This window comes from Solanum verrucosum, unplaced genomic scaffold (genome assembly GCF_900185275.1).
Source record: "Solanum verrucosum unplaced genomic scaffold, falcon-dt-bn FXZP01000462.1, whole genome shotgun sequence".
In the NCBI taxonomy this organism is placed as follows: domain Eukaryota; kingdom Viridiplantae; phylum Streptophyta; class Magnoliopsida; order Solanales; family Solanaceae; genus Solanum; species Solanum verrucosum.
The window spans coordinates 455,158-474,547 of record NW_026019987.1 but is presented as its reverse complement, the minus strand read 5'-3'; the positions used below and the strand labels follow the sequence as shown (position 1 = coordinate 474,547).

The 19,390-nt window shown below is 34.3% G+C and overlaps 3 protein-coding genes across 5 annotated transcripts in view; all 3 read right to left on the bottom strand.

Annotated features, from left to right (window-relative positions):
- The window catches only part of LOC125818509 (uncharacterized), a 90,745-nt gene that overhangs the window by 41,250 nt on the left and 30,105 nt on the right, over nucleotides 1-19,390 (bottom strand). The window lies entirely within an intron of this gene.
- Nucleotides 246-6,620, bottom strand: LOC125818502 (protein EMBRYONIC FLOWER 1). Its single transcript, XM_049497988.1, has 7 exons — nucleotides 6,597-6,620; nucleotides 5,983-6,176; nucleotides 4,839-5,251; nucleotides 4,619-4,729; nucleotides 3,086-4,512; nucleotides 1,103-2,057; nucleotides 246-960 (listed from the first exon to the last, which is right to left on the bottom strand). The coding sequence occupies exons 2-7, from the start codon at nucleotides 6,150-6,152 to the stop codon at nucleotides 479-481; spliced, it is 3,558 nt and encodes a 1,185-aa protein (XP_049353945.1). The 5' UTR covers nucleotides 6,153-6,176; nucleotides 6,597-6,620; the 3' UTR covers nucleotides 246-478.
- Nucleotides 13,610-18,546, bottom strand: LOC125818510 (protein PEROXIN-4). 2 transcript variants are annotated; one of them, XM_049497998.1, is made up of 6 exons: nucleotides 18,456-18,546; nucleotides 18,304-18,351; nucleotides 15,968-16,087; nucleotides 15,711-15,839; nucleotides 14,549-14,678; nucleotides 13,610-13,852 (listed from the first exon to the last, which is right to left on the bottom strand). In XM_049497998.1, the coding sequence occupies exons 2-6, from the start codon at nucleotides 18,307-18,309 to the stop codon at nucleotides 13,764-13,766; spliced, it is 474 nt and encodes a 157-aa protein (XP_049353955.1). In that variant the 5' UTR covers nucleotides 18,310-18,351; nucleotides 18,456-18,546; the 3' UTR covers nucleotides 13,610-13,763. The 2 variants fall into 2 exon arrangements, with proteins under 2 accessions (XP_049353955.1, XP_049353954.1); XM_049497997.1 differs by having other exon boundaries at nucleotides 18,304-18,355; nucleotides 18,457-18,540.

Sequence of the window (19,390 nt, the reverse complement as noted above, 5' to 3'; positions counted from 1 at the left end):
AGAAAGTACCGGAATAAACTATGACTACTAATATGAACGGACCGCAAGACTATAGATGTATACCAGAAAATTGAGGACAAAAGCTGTTTTTATATCTATTGAACATGCTTGAAACATATAAAAGATAACACATTTCAAGCTTATTCTTTTTTTTACCACAAAAGCACAACAACTAAACACACAAGTTATGGAATAACATTCAAGTTTGTATCCAGACTAGTATAACAACACTATTCAAGTTTTCTGAACATTTTGATACATTTCTTATTATCATAGATAGTAATTTGCCCTCAAAAGTACTCTAACTGGTATACTAAATGAAATTATCCTGCTGGGAAACCAACCATCATTAACCGCGTCTCACGAAGCTCTGTAACCATACAAAAAGCTGATATAACCAAGTATAAGTTAGGAGGTATGCTTTCAGCAGAACTAAGTCTCCACAACAACAACAACAGCAATATACGATTCATGGCCTTCACAATGCACGGCCTGATGGTGGTAGTCTCCCAGCGCTTTCCTTTACAACTTTCCGCTGCTTTCGCTTATTATTCAAGTCAACATTGCGAGATCTCTCTCTTGATGAGCTCTTGCCGATTCTTGTATCCTTAATGGTCCTAGTGAAGGGGTTCCCTTCTTCTGGTACACTAAATTCAGCAGGGTTTTGATTAAGGCTGCAAACCAAAGTTTCACAGTTGCTTTTGACAGGTACAGCTCTAGCAGCAGTGTGGCCCTCCAAGTTGAAGAACTTTGAAGTATTACGATCCTGCTGTGGAGGCATCTGAGAACTTGATGCGCCTTGGTTTCTCTTTTGCCCGTCCTTGTCAAGACAAGGATCTCGAGTCATGGTCAGCGGGCCACTTGAAGACACAAAACTCTGTAATTTGCTTCCGCCACATTGCGAAGGAGCATAAGATTTTCTTGATTTCTCTTGTCCCCTAGGCTTGAAAGATATTTGATCTGTAAACTCAGCTTATTAGAGTTTGTTTCATTCGCACATGGAATAACAGATAGACCGATTTAAGTACAGGAAGTGAATGAAATATTCTAGAAAGTTGATGCTTACAGAAAAAGGAACAAAAATATTATCTTGAGTGCTAACCTGCATAATAACCACCAGGATGTACCCCAGGGGCCTCCTTCAAGGGATGATGTGATAAATATGAGCCATTGAGAATACTCTGCTTTCCATCTATATGAAACCTCGGGTGATAGCTGCAGGGTGAAAAAGGTTTCTCCAGGAGCTTGTTTGCATCAAGATTGAAAGGAGGAGTTGATGGCATCCTTCGGTCCATAAGGCTGAGTAACTGCATAGCTGGGATTGTCTCATTACAATAAGGATCTAAGGACCCCATACCTTTCACGTTTGAATCAGATTTGTGAAAAAGACCATGATGCTCATTCTGCATTCTCACATCACTACACTTTATGTCACTTATGGTCCTTCCCTTCTGAAGTGAGGCAGGTGCCTGTCCATGGATCATTTTATCATTTGGCTGACCGATGGATTTCTGTGGAATTCCAAATCTCAATGGCTGCATGTTCTGCACAGTTGGAAACCATACAGGTTTTGCTCCTTCACCAGGTCTGATGTGCACGGAAGCAGAACCTTGCCCTCCACTGGGAAATTTCTGTTGAGTTTGTGGAGAAGTACCAAAGAGTTTGGTTGGTGGTCTTTCCATCCCGAGGTGGTTCCTCTTAACATGAGAGGTTTGGAGAGAACTTCCTCTGCTTGCTCCAACATCAATCTTCTTATTCACATTAGCTGGACGGAAACTAGGTACACCACGTGACAATGCCACTGCTTCACTCTCATGTATTTCAGTATATGGCCTTGCAAAACCAGCAGTCCTTTCACTCATGCATTTGGTTCTGGTCTCAGTAAGACCTCTCTCGTACTGGTTCTTCGCCATTAACTCCACAATTTCCATTGGTATATCATCTGACAACCCTCGTTCTAAAGTCTTCTCAGAATGTTGACATCTGCGATGCTTAATTGCCTCTGAATGCTCTAGAAATTCATTAAGATTTTCTTTGTTATGCTGGCGAGGCGTTTCCTGCAAAGAGAAATGAAATTTCCATGAATACAAACAGTTACCTTAAAACTTGCATTAGTAAGTTGCATTGACTAACTCTACAACATTCATGAAACATCTCAAAAGAACAAGTGACACAATCACTGATTGAAATCATTTCACCCAAAACACCTATACAGAAGTGTTAAGCATATATAACAACCAAGTAAACTCAGACTTGAATAATAAGCATAACCACACCAGTAAATGCAATGGTAATGTCTCTTAACATCCAGAGTGGTTATTCAGCTAGTCACTTCAGTAGCTTCTTTTCAAGAACATAAAAGAAATGAAAGGAAAAATGGGATGTGGCTGTCTTAAGTGAATATCATTTCTTACCTTTTTCACACTGTAGCGATCTATGAAACTCAACTTTTCACATGAAGATGTTCTATCATCGAATAGGCAGTCCTCTAAGATATATCAAAGAAGTTTTCGAAACAGAAAACAGATCTAAGTTATCCTGCTGCCTTTTCCCAAAAATCTGTCAACCTCCCTCAATCCCATTTGTCAGATCAACACAATCAATCTGAACTGTAAGGTAAAGCTCTTTCTGAAAATTGAGAGGCAAATAATAGTTTTTTTTTTTTGGGCTAATAAAAGACATTGTCTTTCTACAATATGGATTTCAAGTCTATTCTACATATCAGTGCAAATTTATTAACAATATTTTAGCTTTTCCATCATATAGATCTGAACAAAAGTAGTATAGGTATGTGAAAGGTAAAAATTTCTACAATGTGATTTTGAAGGCAATTTCAAATATCTCTGCAGGTCCTCACATGTAAAGAAAAACTACAATCGTGAACTACAAAAGGTTTCAGCTTTACTGTATAGCCCGAGCAACCAAAAAAAAGAAATGTTTCTAAATCAACTCCACTTTATATGCATTTTTAGCCATTTCACACAGATCATTCGACCTCAGAGAAAATAATGGAGGGGGAGGGAGGAAACCAAATCATCGCAAACAAAAGGGAGGCTCAAAGTAAAACGGAGAAATAAACCAGTACCATTATCTCAGAAACTTGAAGATTCCCCTTCTGAAGTAGAATTGGAGAGCTTTGGATATCTTTCCACATAGATGCTGTCTGCGGAACTCCCTGGTTGAGGTCATATATCACTTCTTTCCTTGAAGATTGACCTGCTTCAGGAACGTTTGACTGTCTGACATAAGAATTATCTTTCCTTCGAGGAATATCACCATTCGATCCCTTCTGGAGAATGAATGGCCAGTTTGTCATATTTTTGCTTTGGGTAATATCATTCCCCGCATGTTTGTCGGGATCTCTGAAGCTGTTCAAAGACAGGTCTAGCCCTACTTTAGCAGATAATTCACGTGCTGGCTGAAAGGTCATCATTTCGATACCACTGGTCACTGGTATGAGATGATTCCTCCTGGTCGAACTTTCCCCCGGGAAATTATTGTTAGGATGCATAAGAGTTGAGGGAACACGTCCAACTTCAGGAAACTTACTACTTTTCCAACACAAGCCAGAACCTCTACCTGTTCCTACCAATGACTGATAACTACTTAAATGAGGTTCAAATTTCCCACCCATGGAAGAATGTTGCACTGGATGAACGAGGCTATTAACATCACCATATCCCTTTAAACCTCCATTTTCCATGGCTATATCCTGCCAGCGCATTTCAGGGGAATATCCATCGACAGGTCGAAACTGCTTATTTTTCTTTTTATTTATTCCATTTCTATGCTTGATTCGCAGATTTTTGTTACCATTCGGTATACCTTCTTCACCAGATTCCTTCTCATCTGAACGTGAATCAGCGGTTTCAACTGCTATGGAACTCCTCTCAACTCCTCCATTAGATGGCCTGACCCTTTTACCAATGTTGCATTGTATTCCCATACCCGACAGATTGCTGTCAACTTCTTGAGGAATCTTCCTCTTCTTCTGAAAGTATCTCTTATCCTTTGGCATACCAACTGGTTCTAGTTCAGGAGGCACCACAGTCTTGGTACTCAATGAATTACGATCTGCTTTGGCAGGATTACTCTCCAAATTGACTTTTCCACCCAATATATCAGTCAACAGACGCACCTTTCGAGTTTTCCGGCGTGGTACATCATTTGGAACATCATTGTGTGAATCAAACTGTCTATTTTTAGCCATGAGTGGGTCACTTCCTGGAGATATTCCATTGTGGTCTCTCAATTCAATGGAAGGTAACCTGCTCAGTTTTGTTTTACTGGTTTCAAGAGCCTTATCAGTAGTATCTGGTACATCAGATTGCTTAAAAGCTGTTGAGGCTGTCCTCTGAACGTCATTTGGAGAACCCATTGCTGTCTCTGCACCAATATCAGGACTTACATCATCAGCACTTATGTAGAGATTTCCATGGGGAACAATTTTACCCTCTGACAGAGTTGATTCAGAGCTTGCAACTCGTATGACGTTGTTTGACAGATTAGCAGCTGTTTAAAACCAAAAGAGTTCTGGTTAATTTAAAGCAAAAAAAAAAGTGTGTAAATTGAAGATCATAGGATATTGACACAGTCACAAAAACTGCAATTGAATTACCAGGGCTCTTTCTATCTATTTCTTTGCTTGAGCAATGTTTAGATATTGCTACCTCAATAGTTGGATATCTGATCTCCTCATTTCTTACATTTCCTGAACCAGTTCTGTTACCTGAAAAGTAATGTGGATTATAAACACATAGGCAGAAATTATTATCATTCTAAACTAATAGAAATACCCAAAATAAGTAACATAGAACATGAATTATAGAAGAAAATACCAGCTGAGACAGATTTGTCTTCAACCATAGTGCACCTTCCTTTGTAAGGTTTACATAAGAAGTCATAGCCACTGGTATTGGCAGCATCAACGATAATAGCTTTCTTTTTGTCAACCTTTCGTGAAATTGAATCATGCTTCATCTCTAACAATGCATTTGTTGTAGCATTTCTAGAAGAAACCATATCTGGAGAGATCAATCTACTTCTGCAGCTTGGAGGAAGAATCTCAATCTCTTCTCCTGAACTTTCTGTGCCAATCTCACGCATGCAATTTTTGCATCGCCACCACCTAAATTTGGGAACATCCAGAGGAGGAGGAGGAAGTTGCTCCTCAGAAATACTGCGGTCACCGCTTGACGTAAAAGGTGCACAAATCCTCCGGTCTTTTTCTCTTTTCTCAGCAACATATCCACTGTGTCCAGCATAAGAAATGGATTCAAGAAGATATCAAACCAAAAGAGATCAGAAAAGTCGTACGATAAGCCATGGAGAACATATGATTTGGTTATAAAGACTTGACAGCATATGTATACACTGAGAAACATCTCAATTCATTGCTTGGTTTTACTCGATCCTCACAAGGCTTACGACTGCAACTAATGGTAAAATTTTCTATGGAAACACAAATTTATCTGAAGAAAAACTTCTGAATAAGATTATAAGCACAAAACAAAAGTTTTTCATACATGACAATTAAAGTGACGTGCCATGATTCATCCAACATGGTAAAGCCAGCTATACATCATCACAAAATTTTCCGCACTCTCCTTTGATGCAACATATGAGTAATGCAATTATCAACCACGGATTGTTATTGGTGTGGCATTTTTGAACTTTTAAGTCACTTTTCTATGCAAAAGGAAAAAGGAGATCACTTGTAGTATGAATCCCGAGTATAGAATTCATGTTCTCGTTTATTGAACCAATATCTGCCATCAGATGCCTAGTCTATTTGACTATCCAATACTACACAGGAGTAACCATAAGGTGACAATCAATAACCAACAATCAAGTGTCACGACAAAAGAATCAACTTCTAAACCAAGTGACCGAAGACAACATAAAGGGAAGGAGTATATATATCAGCAAGAGAAACTTAAGTAACCAACATCAAAAGACAAATTATAGAGATTGGAGGCTCACCGTATAGAGAAATAATGTTGACATTTTCCTTCCTCTTTCTTCGGCATAGGAATATCAAGGTCTATAGATATTGATTCAATTTGTATGAACGATCCCAAGGCTTTAGGCACAGGAGTATTAGTATCACTTTTGTGATTATTTTCTTCCACTTCTTTGTTACTTTTCTCCATGTAAAAAGGAGAATAACTAATAACCTACACAAGCAAAATTCAGTTCATAAACTCAAAGAAAAAGGATCATTGCAAACAGCTATCAGGTAGACAAAATATGTCCTTTAAGTGTTTCTGTACACTAAACAAATTGGAACTTTATCATCAAACCATGCTTAAGGTAAGGCTCAAGTCAGGCACCAGAACATGATTATACCAAATGAGTTTAACATACATACATTCCCCGACAATGTTATATACCACCATGCCATCTTATAACTACAGGTAACCGTTCATAAAAAGTGGGACATATTAGTAATCTGAAAAGATAAGCAAAGGTACCTACTACAGCAGGTTAAAATTCAGAGTAAAATTCTTTAAATTATCAGTGTATACAACAACAACATACCCCACTATAATCCCACAAGTGGGATCTGGGGAGGGCAGGGTATATGTAGACCTTACCGCTACCCCTGGAGGCAGAGACACTGTTTCCAAAAGACCCTAAGCTCAAAATTCTCCAAACCCTAGCCTCAAAAACAGCAACAATTTAATCATTTCACATCAAAATGCATTTCAATAACAGACATATATACCTAAGCTAAATTAAAAAAATACACCAACATTAATCATATAATAAAGTTAAAATCATTTATATCTACCTCTATAGTTTTATAAAAATGCTCAACTCACAACCAACAAATAAACTAAACCCAAAAGCTATAAAGACAAAACCTTTATCAATAATTCCACAATTCACATAAAATACACAAATTAGGGTTTTGTCAAAATGCACACCTCATACCCAATTCAATAAACTTGATCCAAAATCAATAAAGATCAAATCTTTATCAATAAATCAACAAATCACATAACATAAACACATACAAATCTAACAAATCAATCACACATAAACAAAATTAGGGTTTCAGCGTCGATACCTAAGTAAAGCATAAACAACAAAATAAATCCAACCCCACAACCTTATTCACACCAAAATCAATAATCAACCAAAAAAAAACCCAACAAGAACACAAAAATGAAAAAAAAAAAACAAAAAACTGAATCTTGAAAAATGTACATCTGAACAAAATGATAATTAAGAATCAGCTAAAAAGTACAAAAAAACAATCAAAACTCAAAACCCATATAACAAATCACCTCAAAAACAAAACCCAACTTCTAAAATCTCAAGATTTGAAGAAAAATCATACCTTTTTGCCCAAATCGATTAGAAAAACCCAGTTTTTCAACTTTCACGGATGATGAAAAAAATGCTATCTTTGCAAAGAAGAAACTGAAATGAGTCCAGATTTGCAAGAATCTTGAAGGGATTTTGATTATAAAGTGATGAATTCGAGCTGTGAAAATGAAACCGAAACCCTTAGGTTTGTAAGATGAAAATAAACATTTTTTCTAGAGAGATAAAATTTATTTATAGTGAGAGAAAAGTGAAGAAGAGTAAGTGAGAGAGAGAGAGTGAGGGCTTTATATTTCTTTCTTTAAATAAAACCAATTTATTTTTTTCTTGTTGTAATAAATACACACACATTGCGTGTATCTAACTCTTTTTTTAATTTTTTAATTTAATTTTTTGTATTGTATAAAAATATCGATAAAAAAAACCCTAGTCAAGCGAGTACTATACACGCACTTGAAGTGAGCGTGGGATTGTTTGTTGATGTCCTTGTCGGAAGACAGGTGGCAAGCACTTATGTGTGATTTGAGTGGTTCGTGATGACGCGATTATGTTCGGCGCGTCGATGACGGGAATATCGAGGAAAGAAAGAAACCCTAAATATTATTGTGGGGATAACCCTAAGTTTTTTTTAATTTTTATTTATTTCGAAAGATGATATAATAAAAAAAATAATAATAATGTATTGAATAGGAAAGGGAACAACTTGTTATAAACGTAAGGCACAAAATAGAACATGTAAGAAGTGGGACCCTCATATAAAAAAAGATGATTATTTAAGTTTTTGGAAGTATATATTATTTTTATCATATAGTAGTATATATATTTTGGTGAATCATCTGTTTATTTTGTTTAGCATAATGGCAATTTTGTATGAAAGAGCTAAGAGATCGAGTTAGCGGAGAAATGAAGTTTAATTCATCGATAGAAGTTCATCTAAAGTCTAAAAAATGGATTGTCATATCGAAGAATAGATAAGTAAATCAAAGTTAAATTTGATGGATTAATTCAATTTTTAAAGTTTTGAAATTGTATCTATTAAGTTTGTTTGTATTGAGGACTTATGTTGAATCAATATAACTATACATTTCTTTCTTGTTATACGATTTTTATGAGACTCTGTTTGGCAAATGAATCGACTATTTGGGACGTTATATTATTGTCTTGGGTGATGGCTCATTCATATTCATTACAACAATGTTGATTGCCTCATGAATAGGTATATATTTTTTCTTTTAGATATTTTGTAATTTGTGGTCTAATTGGACAATCTTACTTCAAATACAGGGGTTGCTAAAAAAGCAGAGTTCAAGAAACAGAGTTGATTGTGTGAAAAATCTTCAAGTAGTTATGCATAAACATTCTAAATTGCTAAACAGAGCACCCACTCTGCAATCCACATAAATTAGGTATAAACATGCATTCCACCACCCTGTTTTAGTGAAAGATCACACTATTTAATTTGTCCCCTGCATTGCTAAACAGAGCACCTACTCTGTCGCTACCCTGTTTTAGTAAAGGAGCGCACTATTTAATTTGTCCCTGCATTGCTAAACAGAGCACCTACTCTGCCGCCGCCCTGTTTTAGTAAAGAAGCGCACTATTTAATTTATCCGGCATTGCTAAACAGAGCACCTACTCTGCGGCCACTCTGTTTTAGTGGAGGGACGCGCTTGTTTACATTCATTAATTAATTGACAAGGACTTCACCATCGATTGATGGAGATCAAATTAAATGGTTATTCATCATGTACCTTTATCCTCGGAGGCTAAAGTAGATCATACCCCTTTTGTTTTATCGCATGAATCTTTTGTCTCCGACTAACGCAATTTAAATAAAATTTACATATTCAAATAAAACGTATTTGTATATGTGTAATATTTACGCTTCATGTAGATTTGGACGAACTCATATATATAATCAATGGATATTAAACTTTTTGTTAACGTACTGTATAAAATAAGTTTGTAAATATTTTGTGCATGCATCGATCGATTGTTGTCACGTTAACTTAATATTTTCCTTTCGAAGAAATTATAGAAATATTAGTGGTAAATAAAAACATGAAGTGTCAATATATATATAGGAACGATAATCTTTTGAATATTAACAAAAAAATTCAAGACAGTTGCAATAAAATAAATTATGAAATTTTCCATTCACAGTATTCCGTGTCCGTATTAGAGTTCAATTAAGTTTGGTTTCTTTGCGTCACAAAACTCCACGATGGGGTAAAACGTTCCCAATAAAGACAATTCTAGAGTTCGATTAAGTTTGGATTAATCTTTGCGTCACAAAGTTCCACATTGAGGTAAAACACTCCCAACAAAAACAAATCTAGAGTTCGATTAAGTCTGATTTTTTTGCGTCACAAAGTTCCACATTAGAATAAAGCTCCAACAAAGACACTTCACGTCACGAAGTTTCACTTTGAAGTAAAATACTCCCAACAAAGACAATTCTGATCCGTATCCAAAAAGATTTGAACTCGAAACGTTTATTAAGGATAAAAAAGGATCCGTTATAATACATCATACTTTCATTTCTTGTTTTTGGCTCTTGTTCACGGAACCTTAATTATTACTATATATTAATTTAATATTGTTCATAAACATAAAATTCTGAATATGCTTATGTCTGAATATTATTTTGTGTGCATGTAAGTGTAGTGTACGTGTACGTTAGGTTTTGGAACATAGAATTTTTCGTTTATTTCGTAGAAAAACTGCGTTATTATTTAATTTCCTATATGAAATTAATATATATCATTTATTACAAATTGTTTCTAAAATAGATAATAAATAAAGTGAATAATATACATTTTATTCACGAATACGAATCAGATTCTATATAAAGTAATTATTTTAAAGCTTTATCTACATATATATGCTCTTAGTCTTTGACCTAGTTTTTAATTATATGAAGTGACATACTATATATTAGCAACATTATTGCAAGACGATTACTTTTTTTTTCATATATTAAGAAAAGACGTTTTTTTTTCTATATTTTACTTTTAGTATTAATTACTTATTTCTCAAATCATTTTATTTTAAAACCTAATATTAAACATTAATTAATTGGGATCATCCTGCACTTGGAAGAAGAAGTAGAAAAAAGAATAAATATAGTGATAACTTGATTCTTCATTGCCGTGGTAAATAAGAAAAAAAATTGAATTTAATTCTTCGTTTTCTACAAAAAGCTTTACAAACAAATTAAAAATAGGAGTAAATTTGTGATATGCTCACTAAAAAAAACACTCAAAACATGAGTGAACGACGGGAATCGAACCCGCGCATGGTGGATTCACAATGTACTGCCTTAAACCACTAGGTTGTAACCGCTCCTCTCCTACTTACATTCCATTTTTACACTATTTAAATTCGAAAATAAAAGATTGTTATCAATTAATTATATCAATTATTATTTTCTTAAATAAACTCATAAAGATCAAATATAACAAGTATAAAGTGAACGGAAGGAGTATTACAAGACCCCCTAAAAAAGGTTCCAATCACTAATGATGTATAGGAGTACTATTCTTTTACTCTGGACAAAAAAAGCCAATGATGTATGAAAAATTAGATTACTATTCTTTTAATTAATTAAGGAGCTACGATATGTTGATCGAAATATCACGTTTTTTTTTTGAAACACAAATTCAGATTTAATCGAATCTTAACCTAGAATGTAACGCGATACCGGGTGGGACCAAAGAACAAAATTTTACCAGGATCGTAACGTAACTATACTCCATCTGATGCAATTGTTATTTCAATATCAATAGAACTTTAATTTTTAAAACAAAGCTTTTTTAACCAATCAATATAATTGCTAACATTCGATATTTTATCTAAAAGAAGAGAGAAAAAAAAGTTACTCGGGCACAAAGTTCAAGAAAAATGAACATCTTGAGGTCTAAAATAAGCTAAAGAAATTCTTGTCATGACTTTAAATTAATCATCCAATAGTTTAAAGTGATGACATAGTGTTATTATAGTACGGACTATATTACTAAATTTTTATAAAAGATATATCGTGTGTTATTATTTTGAAATTAACTAAAAAAAAAAGATAATCCGTAGATGAAGTTAAACATAGTGATGAGAACAAAACTATCAAAATCTTTATTCAAAAAATATATTAAAGATCTTAAATGAGAATCCAAATAAGCTTATTTTTCTTCTTGACATGATTAATTAATTACCATTTTCTTTTACACCTCTTAGTTATAAAATAAAATAATCATGAATTAGGTCAAATTAATTATGATCAATCGTACACGATAGAAAATAGGTAGATTAACATGCAAAAATTATATTGCACGTGATCATAAACTAAATTTGGAAACTATATAATAGGTAACTAATTAAAAAATCATGCAATATATATTTTTCAAGTTAATTTCAACAACATAAAATTATACCATCTTTGAATATTTCTTTTCTAACTAACGTACAATTTCAACTTTCCACTACTAACCAAACGTATTTACCATTTTTATTATGCATGAGAATTTGGTGGAACCCATCGTCGATTGACACCGCGCCTTAAGTACAGTGGCGGAGCCAGAAATTTCACAAAGGGTGTCCAGAAATAGCAGCTTGTTAAGTTAAGGATGTCCAAAATATGTTATTTAATCATTTAGTGTATCATTTTACTTGTATATATGGTATTTTTTTCCGACGAAAGAGACACCCTTACCACCATGTGGCTACGCCACTGCTTAAGTAAGCCGTGTACATTTTAAATATTTGTATAGGTCCTCATTGTATCATTTGACGGGAAGTGAAAAGTCGTACCTAACTTTATATGTTTGTCGATGAGTTCCGCATGAGAATTTTAGTGGTACATATTAATGTAATGGATGTTTTTTTTTTTTTGGTTTTTTGTTCTTTGATCTCAACAACGTCAATAATATAGAGAATTACCCACTTTCGAGTCAATCTCACACCGTAACAGAAAACCAATTTTTAGCGTCAATAAATGTACATTAATAAAGAGTGTTAAAATTTTTACCGATATTAGTTAATTGTCATTAATTTTAATGTTACTATAGGCTTTAAGGTCATTTACAACGAGCATTAATTACCACTAAAAATATATTTTTAACGAAAATTAAGCTATTGCCACTAAAAATAAATTTATAGTGAAAATTAAGCTATTGCGTTAATTATTGTCACTAAAGTTGGTGTAGTGTCATCTAATTCACTGGAAGCTGGAAACAAAAATGAGAGAAATTTTTAATTCTCAATGTATATTTTATCGGTGAAAGTTGTAATATAGTAATCTATTTGATTTATTACAAAACCGATTTATTAATACTAATGATCAGATTGTTCGAATATTTTCTCCTAAAGTAGCTGCTATTATTTTCTAGGGATAAAGGTCTGAAAAATATCTCAACTTTGGTCGGATTTACTGTTGCGATACTAAACTTTCATAAGGACCTATTACCTCCCTAGACTATTTAATACCATATTTTTTACCCCCTGAACTATTTAATACCGTATTTTTTACCCCCTGAACTATTTAATAGTGTATTTTAAAGGTATATAAATGTGCCCATGTGGACACATTACTATATATAATTTTGCATTATTTTTTATGTCCACGTGGGCAAATATGTATGTTTAAAATACGGTATTAAATAGTAGGGAGGTAATAGGTCCTCATGAAAGTTTAGTAAATCCGACCAAAGTTGAGGTATTTTTCAAACCCTTATCCCTATTTTCTATTTAGCTTTAGTGGCCACCAAAAAAGAGCCTAATTTTTTTTTTCAATTGTAGAAGTGAGAGATACATGCTGCCACGTGGATTTTATTTTAAAATTATTTCTTATCCCTTTAAATTCATAATAATCATCCTTTTTTGGGATAACTTATAAACCTTTTTTTTAGTTTTAATTTGAACAGACATATGTCAACATTGTATTTTATTCAGGTTATGTCAATATCAGACTTAGTTATTACAAAACCTTCATACTTTTTTTTCTTTGCTTTTTTTGGGGATAATGTCCACTCAAGTAGTAGGGACAAAGAATCCATTTTTTTGCTTGAGGCACACCTCGGATTAATTCCACCAAATACCTGCTACCTCCCAATAACACATATACTATGAACCTTTGTCCACTAGGCTTGAGCAGATGAAAAGAAATCACTTAATATTATTACAAGCACAAAAGTATCAATTAGTCTGATGACAACTTGAATAAACTTTGCAAGGTACAAGAATCAAGATGATTTATACAATTCCACCTTATACTAAAGACACACAAAAAAAAAAAAACTAATGAAGTGATGAGTTGTATCAGAAGTACATAATAGTTTTGATGTAAAGCTGCTACAGAACACCAAGCAGATGTTTAAGAATTGAAATTGTGTTAATGCCATTACTACAAGTTGTGTGAACATGGTTGTAGCTCATTGTTTTTAGCCCTTCTTGGGCATTGCTGCAAGCCTAGTGTACATCCTTGCCATTGACTGGTATCCTCTGATATCACCGGATCGAAGAAGATTGCCTGTGTGATTGAAAAAAATCGATGTAATTAGTCTATTTGACGATCTCAAAAGGGGGGACGAGGATGAAAAATATGTGAGGAAAGAAGCACTTATCATCTAAACAAAATTCGAACCACATCAAAAACCTGACCCCCACACCTTGTTTCCCCTCGTCCTTCAATATCTTTTAGCCCCGGAAAACATTTTCAAAAGAGTTCTAGGACTGGTGGAAAGGGATCGAAGAGAATGTAGTTTATTCAAGGCTTAAACAGAACTAGTTAGAAACACCTATTTTTACTGGTAGTCACTTGATTGATGTTCTCTTCTCTCGCCTGTAAACCATAGGGAACATCAGCAACAGATTTTGCCAAAAGCAAATCTACTTCCTTAACTTTATTCTCCCGACTGTAGGAGTAATTTTTCTTTCTCACTCATATTTGCACTTCTCTCTCCCTTGCTGACACTTGCTCTCTCAATCTTTGGATTGGATCTACTGTACGCTGCACACCCCCTCTAGTGGGACCCAAGTCTTCGCAAATATGGTTTAAATCTCTAATACAAGTTTCGAGATACCTAGATGGTGCTAATGTTCTCATATTTTCTTGAATATTAACAAGGAATTGTCAAGGGGGGGACCTAAGAGCTTAGAATGAAAATGGATCATCCGCAATCATCAAATCAAAGAAAACACAGCCTCCGAAAACATCACATAATACCTGAGTCACAGTTTAGCGGGCTATCAGCTTCAGGATGAGCCATCAAAGCAATTATAGCTCGACAAACAGACTGGAGTGTCCATGCTGGGCTCCATGCATTCTTCAAAATATCAAGGCAAATCTCTCCGGTCTGAGTACGAAAAAAGAAAAAGTTAAATGAAAAATGAAAAGAGAGATTAGTAAGTAACAACTCATTTTTGATTAGTGAGTAACAATTAACTCCGTAACAATTTGGGAGATTCGGTGTGTCTCATTTGAAATTCGAGTTCTAAAACATTTAAAGAGAGCGAAGACACAGATTTGGCGTGTCTCATTTGAAAATTCGCCCCCTGTCCTAGTTTTGGAGCCCAGATAATTACAATGTTCAAACAAAAGATTAACCTTTACATACACAAGTACAAGACTACGACGGGGGAAATGTAAAAGGTATTCCACTAGAAGTTCACACAATTACTAATAACATAAATTCATGAGTTTTAACATAAAGAACATGCTTCCTACATTCAGTACAACAATTGCATATAATATTGTAATTAATGCAATTTACAACAAATAGTAAACAACTAATCTCAAACTTAATCAGTTATAACAAAAAAAAGCTAATCTCAAACTCAACTTATGCACAAAGTATAGCAGGTCCCAGCCTATAAAACATGAAGGTTGCAGTAGGTTGACATTCTTAGTATGATGAATCCACTGAGTGCTGACCTAGGATAGAGCGTAATGGACATTGAGGACTCAGAAGCTGATCTAAAGAGTTTAGGATTAGAAAATAATTAATTGGTTGGCTGGTTGATTGGTAGTCGGTAAACTAATTCGACAATACAATGGCCAAATTAACGTTGCACGTGAGTCTAAAATATGTCTCAATGAAGCATGGGGGTAAGGGAAAGAGAAGTGGGAGAGAGGTTTGACATTGCCCCAAACATTTGAGCGGAAAAACAGTGTTTCGTTGCAAGTAACTTTGCTCAATAAGTTTATATAAAGAGAGAGAGACACACAAGCAGCATTTACAATAGTTTGCTTTATCGAAGGACAAAGCAGGAAACAGATAACAATTTCCACTAGTGTCTTGCGGCACGTCAGTATATCAGACTCTAAGCAAAGTTTAATTTCATTTAAGAAACCAAAGAGCAACACAAAAGGATAATTTAGGAGATACCTTAAAATGAACGTTTGGGTGAAATATTTTGGTCAGGAACCGCACTTGAGGAGGTTGCAATGGATACTGCTCTGGAACTGAGAAAGCGAGCTGGAAAACTCCACCATCATAAGGAGTTTCAGATGGCCCCTGTGCACACCATGAATGAGCAGTCAATTAGATCATTAACCAAAGCTTTTTTTGTCTTCTTTTTAGAGGGGGGGTTGGAAGAAAATCATGAAATTGAACATAATAGAGCATATTATAGCAGAGAATACTTTAACAAGAGCCGTCCATTTAAAGATATTAGAATCATCACAAACTAATTGAATATCAGGATCAGCTGTTTTCTCTCTCTGTACTTCTTTGTACTCCTTGAAAAGCCTTGCCCTTGAAGCCTACATCATCAGAGAACCAGGGTTAAATGTTCCAAAAGGTACACAACAATAGAATATTAATTAGGATACAGCTATAAATGTCGAAAGGAGTGACCTACGTCATAAGAGTACTAATTTCTCCACTCTAACATCTTTACTCTAACTAGTTTACACGGTCAATAAAAAGTGCATCCCTTTAATAAATTCGAATGACAAATAAATCCTCTATCTTTTTCAATTGTTTTTTAACTTCTCGTGAAAAATCTGATTTTAAATTGTATATCATATATGCATTCTAATGTCAAAGTTGTATGCCACATTATTGTAATTACATATGTACTTATCTTGCTTGCATGGTGCTAGTTTGCACCAAAGAAACCATATAATTGGTCAGAGTATGAAATTGAATGTGCACAATTAAAAGCAAGTAACAACAAGGAATGACACATACCACTCCCTCTTCCTTCCAGGATTTTTACAAAAAAAAAAGTGTTTGCCAACAAAAATAACGAAATGTTTGAGCTGTAAAGGTATTTTTTCATCTCATGAAAACTTACAGTTACATATTTTTATAAGATAAATATTTTTTTAATGGTGCCCCTTATACCAAAAAGTAGAGAACCTACACCAAAATATGGTTCTCCACAAGAAACCCTATCTTCTATACAACTGGGACCTTATGGGTACACCAAAAGCAAGAGACTACTTTGCAATTTTACAAAATTTTGGTCTACCCCTTCAACTGCTCTCCTATTTCTCCAACTTATTAAAAAATGCTCCTACTTCTCTCTTTCCATATAACCCACATAATGGCTAATACTTCTCTTCCGCCCTCCTAAAGGTCCAACAATGAAACACCTCTTTTTTTGTGCCCCTACATCACCCATTGCCTTTCAAACCAACTAAGGACCATCGAGCACAATAGTGTAGCCACCTTACAATTCAACAAGAGATGATCAACTTTCTTCGCCCACACATCTGCACATGAAGCCCCGACTAACAAAGGTGATCCTCTTCTTAGTTTTCCACAATCAATATCACATCCCTTGCTGCCAACCATATAAAGAAATACACCTTATTGAGCACCCTATGAACCCAAATAGATCGGAGCAGAAATGTAAATTCCTCTCTCAATAACAGGATTTAACAGTGAACACACCGTCCCTATGCTCTCGACATTTTCATAAGTTGGATGTAGTGAGCGGTGCGTTTTGCCCATACTGTTCAACCAGGTTATGAAATTCGCCCAACTCCCATCCTAGAGTACTCCTAAATCTCAAACCCCAATGTTTCCCCAGCATATTACCTATGAATCCGTTGGACTATCAGCTCTTTCTAGTACGAGACTCTATATATATATTAGGGAAAGCATCCAATGTTTAATGAATCCTATAAACACGCCTTCATCAAGACAATTCCTTACTTGACTAATCACTGATTCTCACCACAACTCAAAAGTTACCTGATCACTTTTAACTGCCAAATTCCATCCAAGCTATATCACAAACAACATGACAATATGACCACAAATTCCACAAAAACTAAATCCTCTTATACATTAAGCTAATCACTGATTAAAGCTCCGATATCCTATTATACATCAAACTAATCACTAACTAAAACTCCGATATCCTATTATACATTAAACGAATCACTGACTAAAACTCTGATATCCTATTATACATTGAACTAATCACTGACTAAAACTCCAATATCCTATCCAACAATAACTCCGATATCCTATTACACATTGAACAAATCACCGACTAAAACTCCGATATCCTATTATACATTAAACAAATCACTAACTAAATCTCCCATTCCACAATAATCAACTGCCAATTTGCCAATGATAACAAAAAAACCAATGATAGCAGTTATGGTCCAAAGCCATTAACGAAGAAACATAAGAACCTAAACCCAAAAACCCAAAACCTAGCTACAATAAATACAAACAAACAATTGGGTAATATCAAGATCATCAACCATAAGCAAAACAAGAATAGATTAATAGATCAAGTAAAATGATAACAGAACACAAACCCACAAACCCACAAACCCAAAACCTATTTAACAAACAAAAAATGGAAAATTGAATTATGGGTAATAAATATCAAGAAAAAAGAAGATTTTTTTTTATATAGATCAAGCTAAGAAATAACAGAAACAAGAATCTAAAAATCAAATCTTTAATCAGAAATTTGGTAATAAAAGAGAAGTATTTAAGGGTTACGAACCTGCATCCTTATTGATTCGTCTACAATCAGCACTTCAAAGCTTAAGAAGAACCTAAAAAAAATACAACAGTATATATTGTAAACACAATTAAAACAAAAAAAAAAACTACAAAATTCTCGTAGTAGATATAGAATAAGCTCAAAAAATATCACCTTTTTTGCAGAAATTACAGAAAATCTTCAAAGAGAAATTAGTATTGTTGTTCGTCGGGCACGGATTCCGATGAGTATCAAAATTCACCGAGCAGTCTTAAGTTTTGGATGGAAATATAGGCCTCATGAGGTTTTAGAAATGTCAAAGTTAGTCTTCCAAGTTTTAAATAGTTATGAAATTGACTACTTTATTTGGTTTCTTTTGTGTTTGTCCGGAAAAATCTTTGACTAAATTCAAATACGAGAAATTGTTTTTAAAGAATATCAAATGATAAAACTAATTCCCAAATTGTTTAGTTATATTAGGAGCCATTTGGCCATGATTTTTTTTTTGAATGTGAACTCTTGAAAACATGTTTGACCATAAAATTTAAAATTAAATTCTAGAACAACAAAATTTGATTGCTATAGTCGAGCCTCGACTCTTCCAAAAACAACATCTCTACCTCCACGAGAAAGTGATAAGGTTTGCATACACTCTACCATTCACAAACCCATTCAGTGACCATGAAATTTTTGTTTTTTTTTCACAGTCAACTCTAGAAAACATGTTTAGCCATAAAATTTGAAATTGAATTCCAGATTTTTCAAGAATTTGAGAAACAACAAAAAAATGATTGCTATAGTGAAGTTGAGACTGTCAAAAACATCTCTATCTCGCCGAAGTAGTGTTCAGGTCTACATACACCCTATCCTCCTCAAACCTCACTCGTAGAATTTCACCTTGTGGTGTTGTTGCATATTAGCTTCTTACACATTTTCACTTTATCTTGGCCAATATCTTAAATCAATTGCTTCTTGGTGTTTTACTAAATGGTAGTACCTTAAAATACAATATTTTATGACATGTTGACAAATGTCTAGTGAAAAAAGGTTACTGAAAGAAACTATCAACTTTGATTCAACCAACTGAACCATTCATTACTCCAGGAAG

Coding starts and splice junctions, on each gene's coding strand:
- LOC125818502 (XM_049497988.1), bottom strand. CDS start 6,152: ATGGAGAAAAGTAACAAAGAAGTGGAAGAAAATAATCACAAAAGTGAT. Junction 5,252..5,982: donor CAACATTATTTCTCTATACG/GTGAGCCTCCAA, acceptor TGCTGGACACAG/TGGATATGTTGCTGAGAAAA. Junction 2,058..3,085: donor TTCAAGTTTCTGAGATAATG/GTACTGGTTTAT, acceptor TTCTCTTTGCAG/GAAACGCCTCGCCAGCATAA.
- LOC125818510 (XM_049497998.1), bottom strand. Junction 15,840..15,967: donor AATGGACGGCTCTTGTTAAA/GTATTCTCTGCT, acceptor TGGTGTGCACAG/GGGCCATCTGAAACTCCTTA. Junction 14,679..15,710: donor ACCCAAACGTTCATTTTAAG/GTATCTCCTAAA, acceptor TTTCGTACTCAG/ACCGGAGAGATTTGCCTTGA.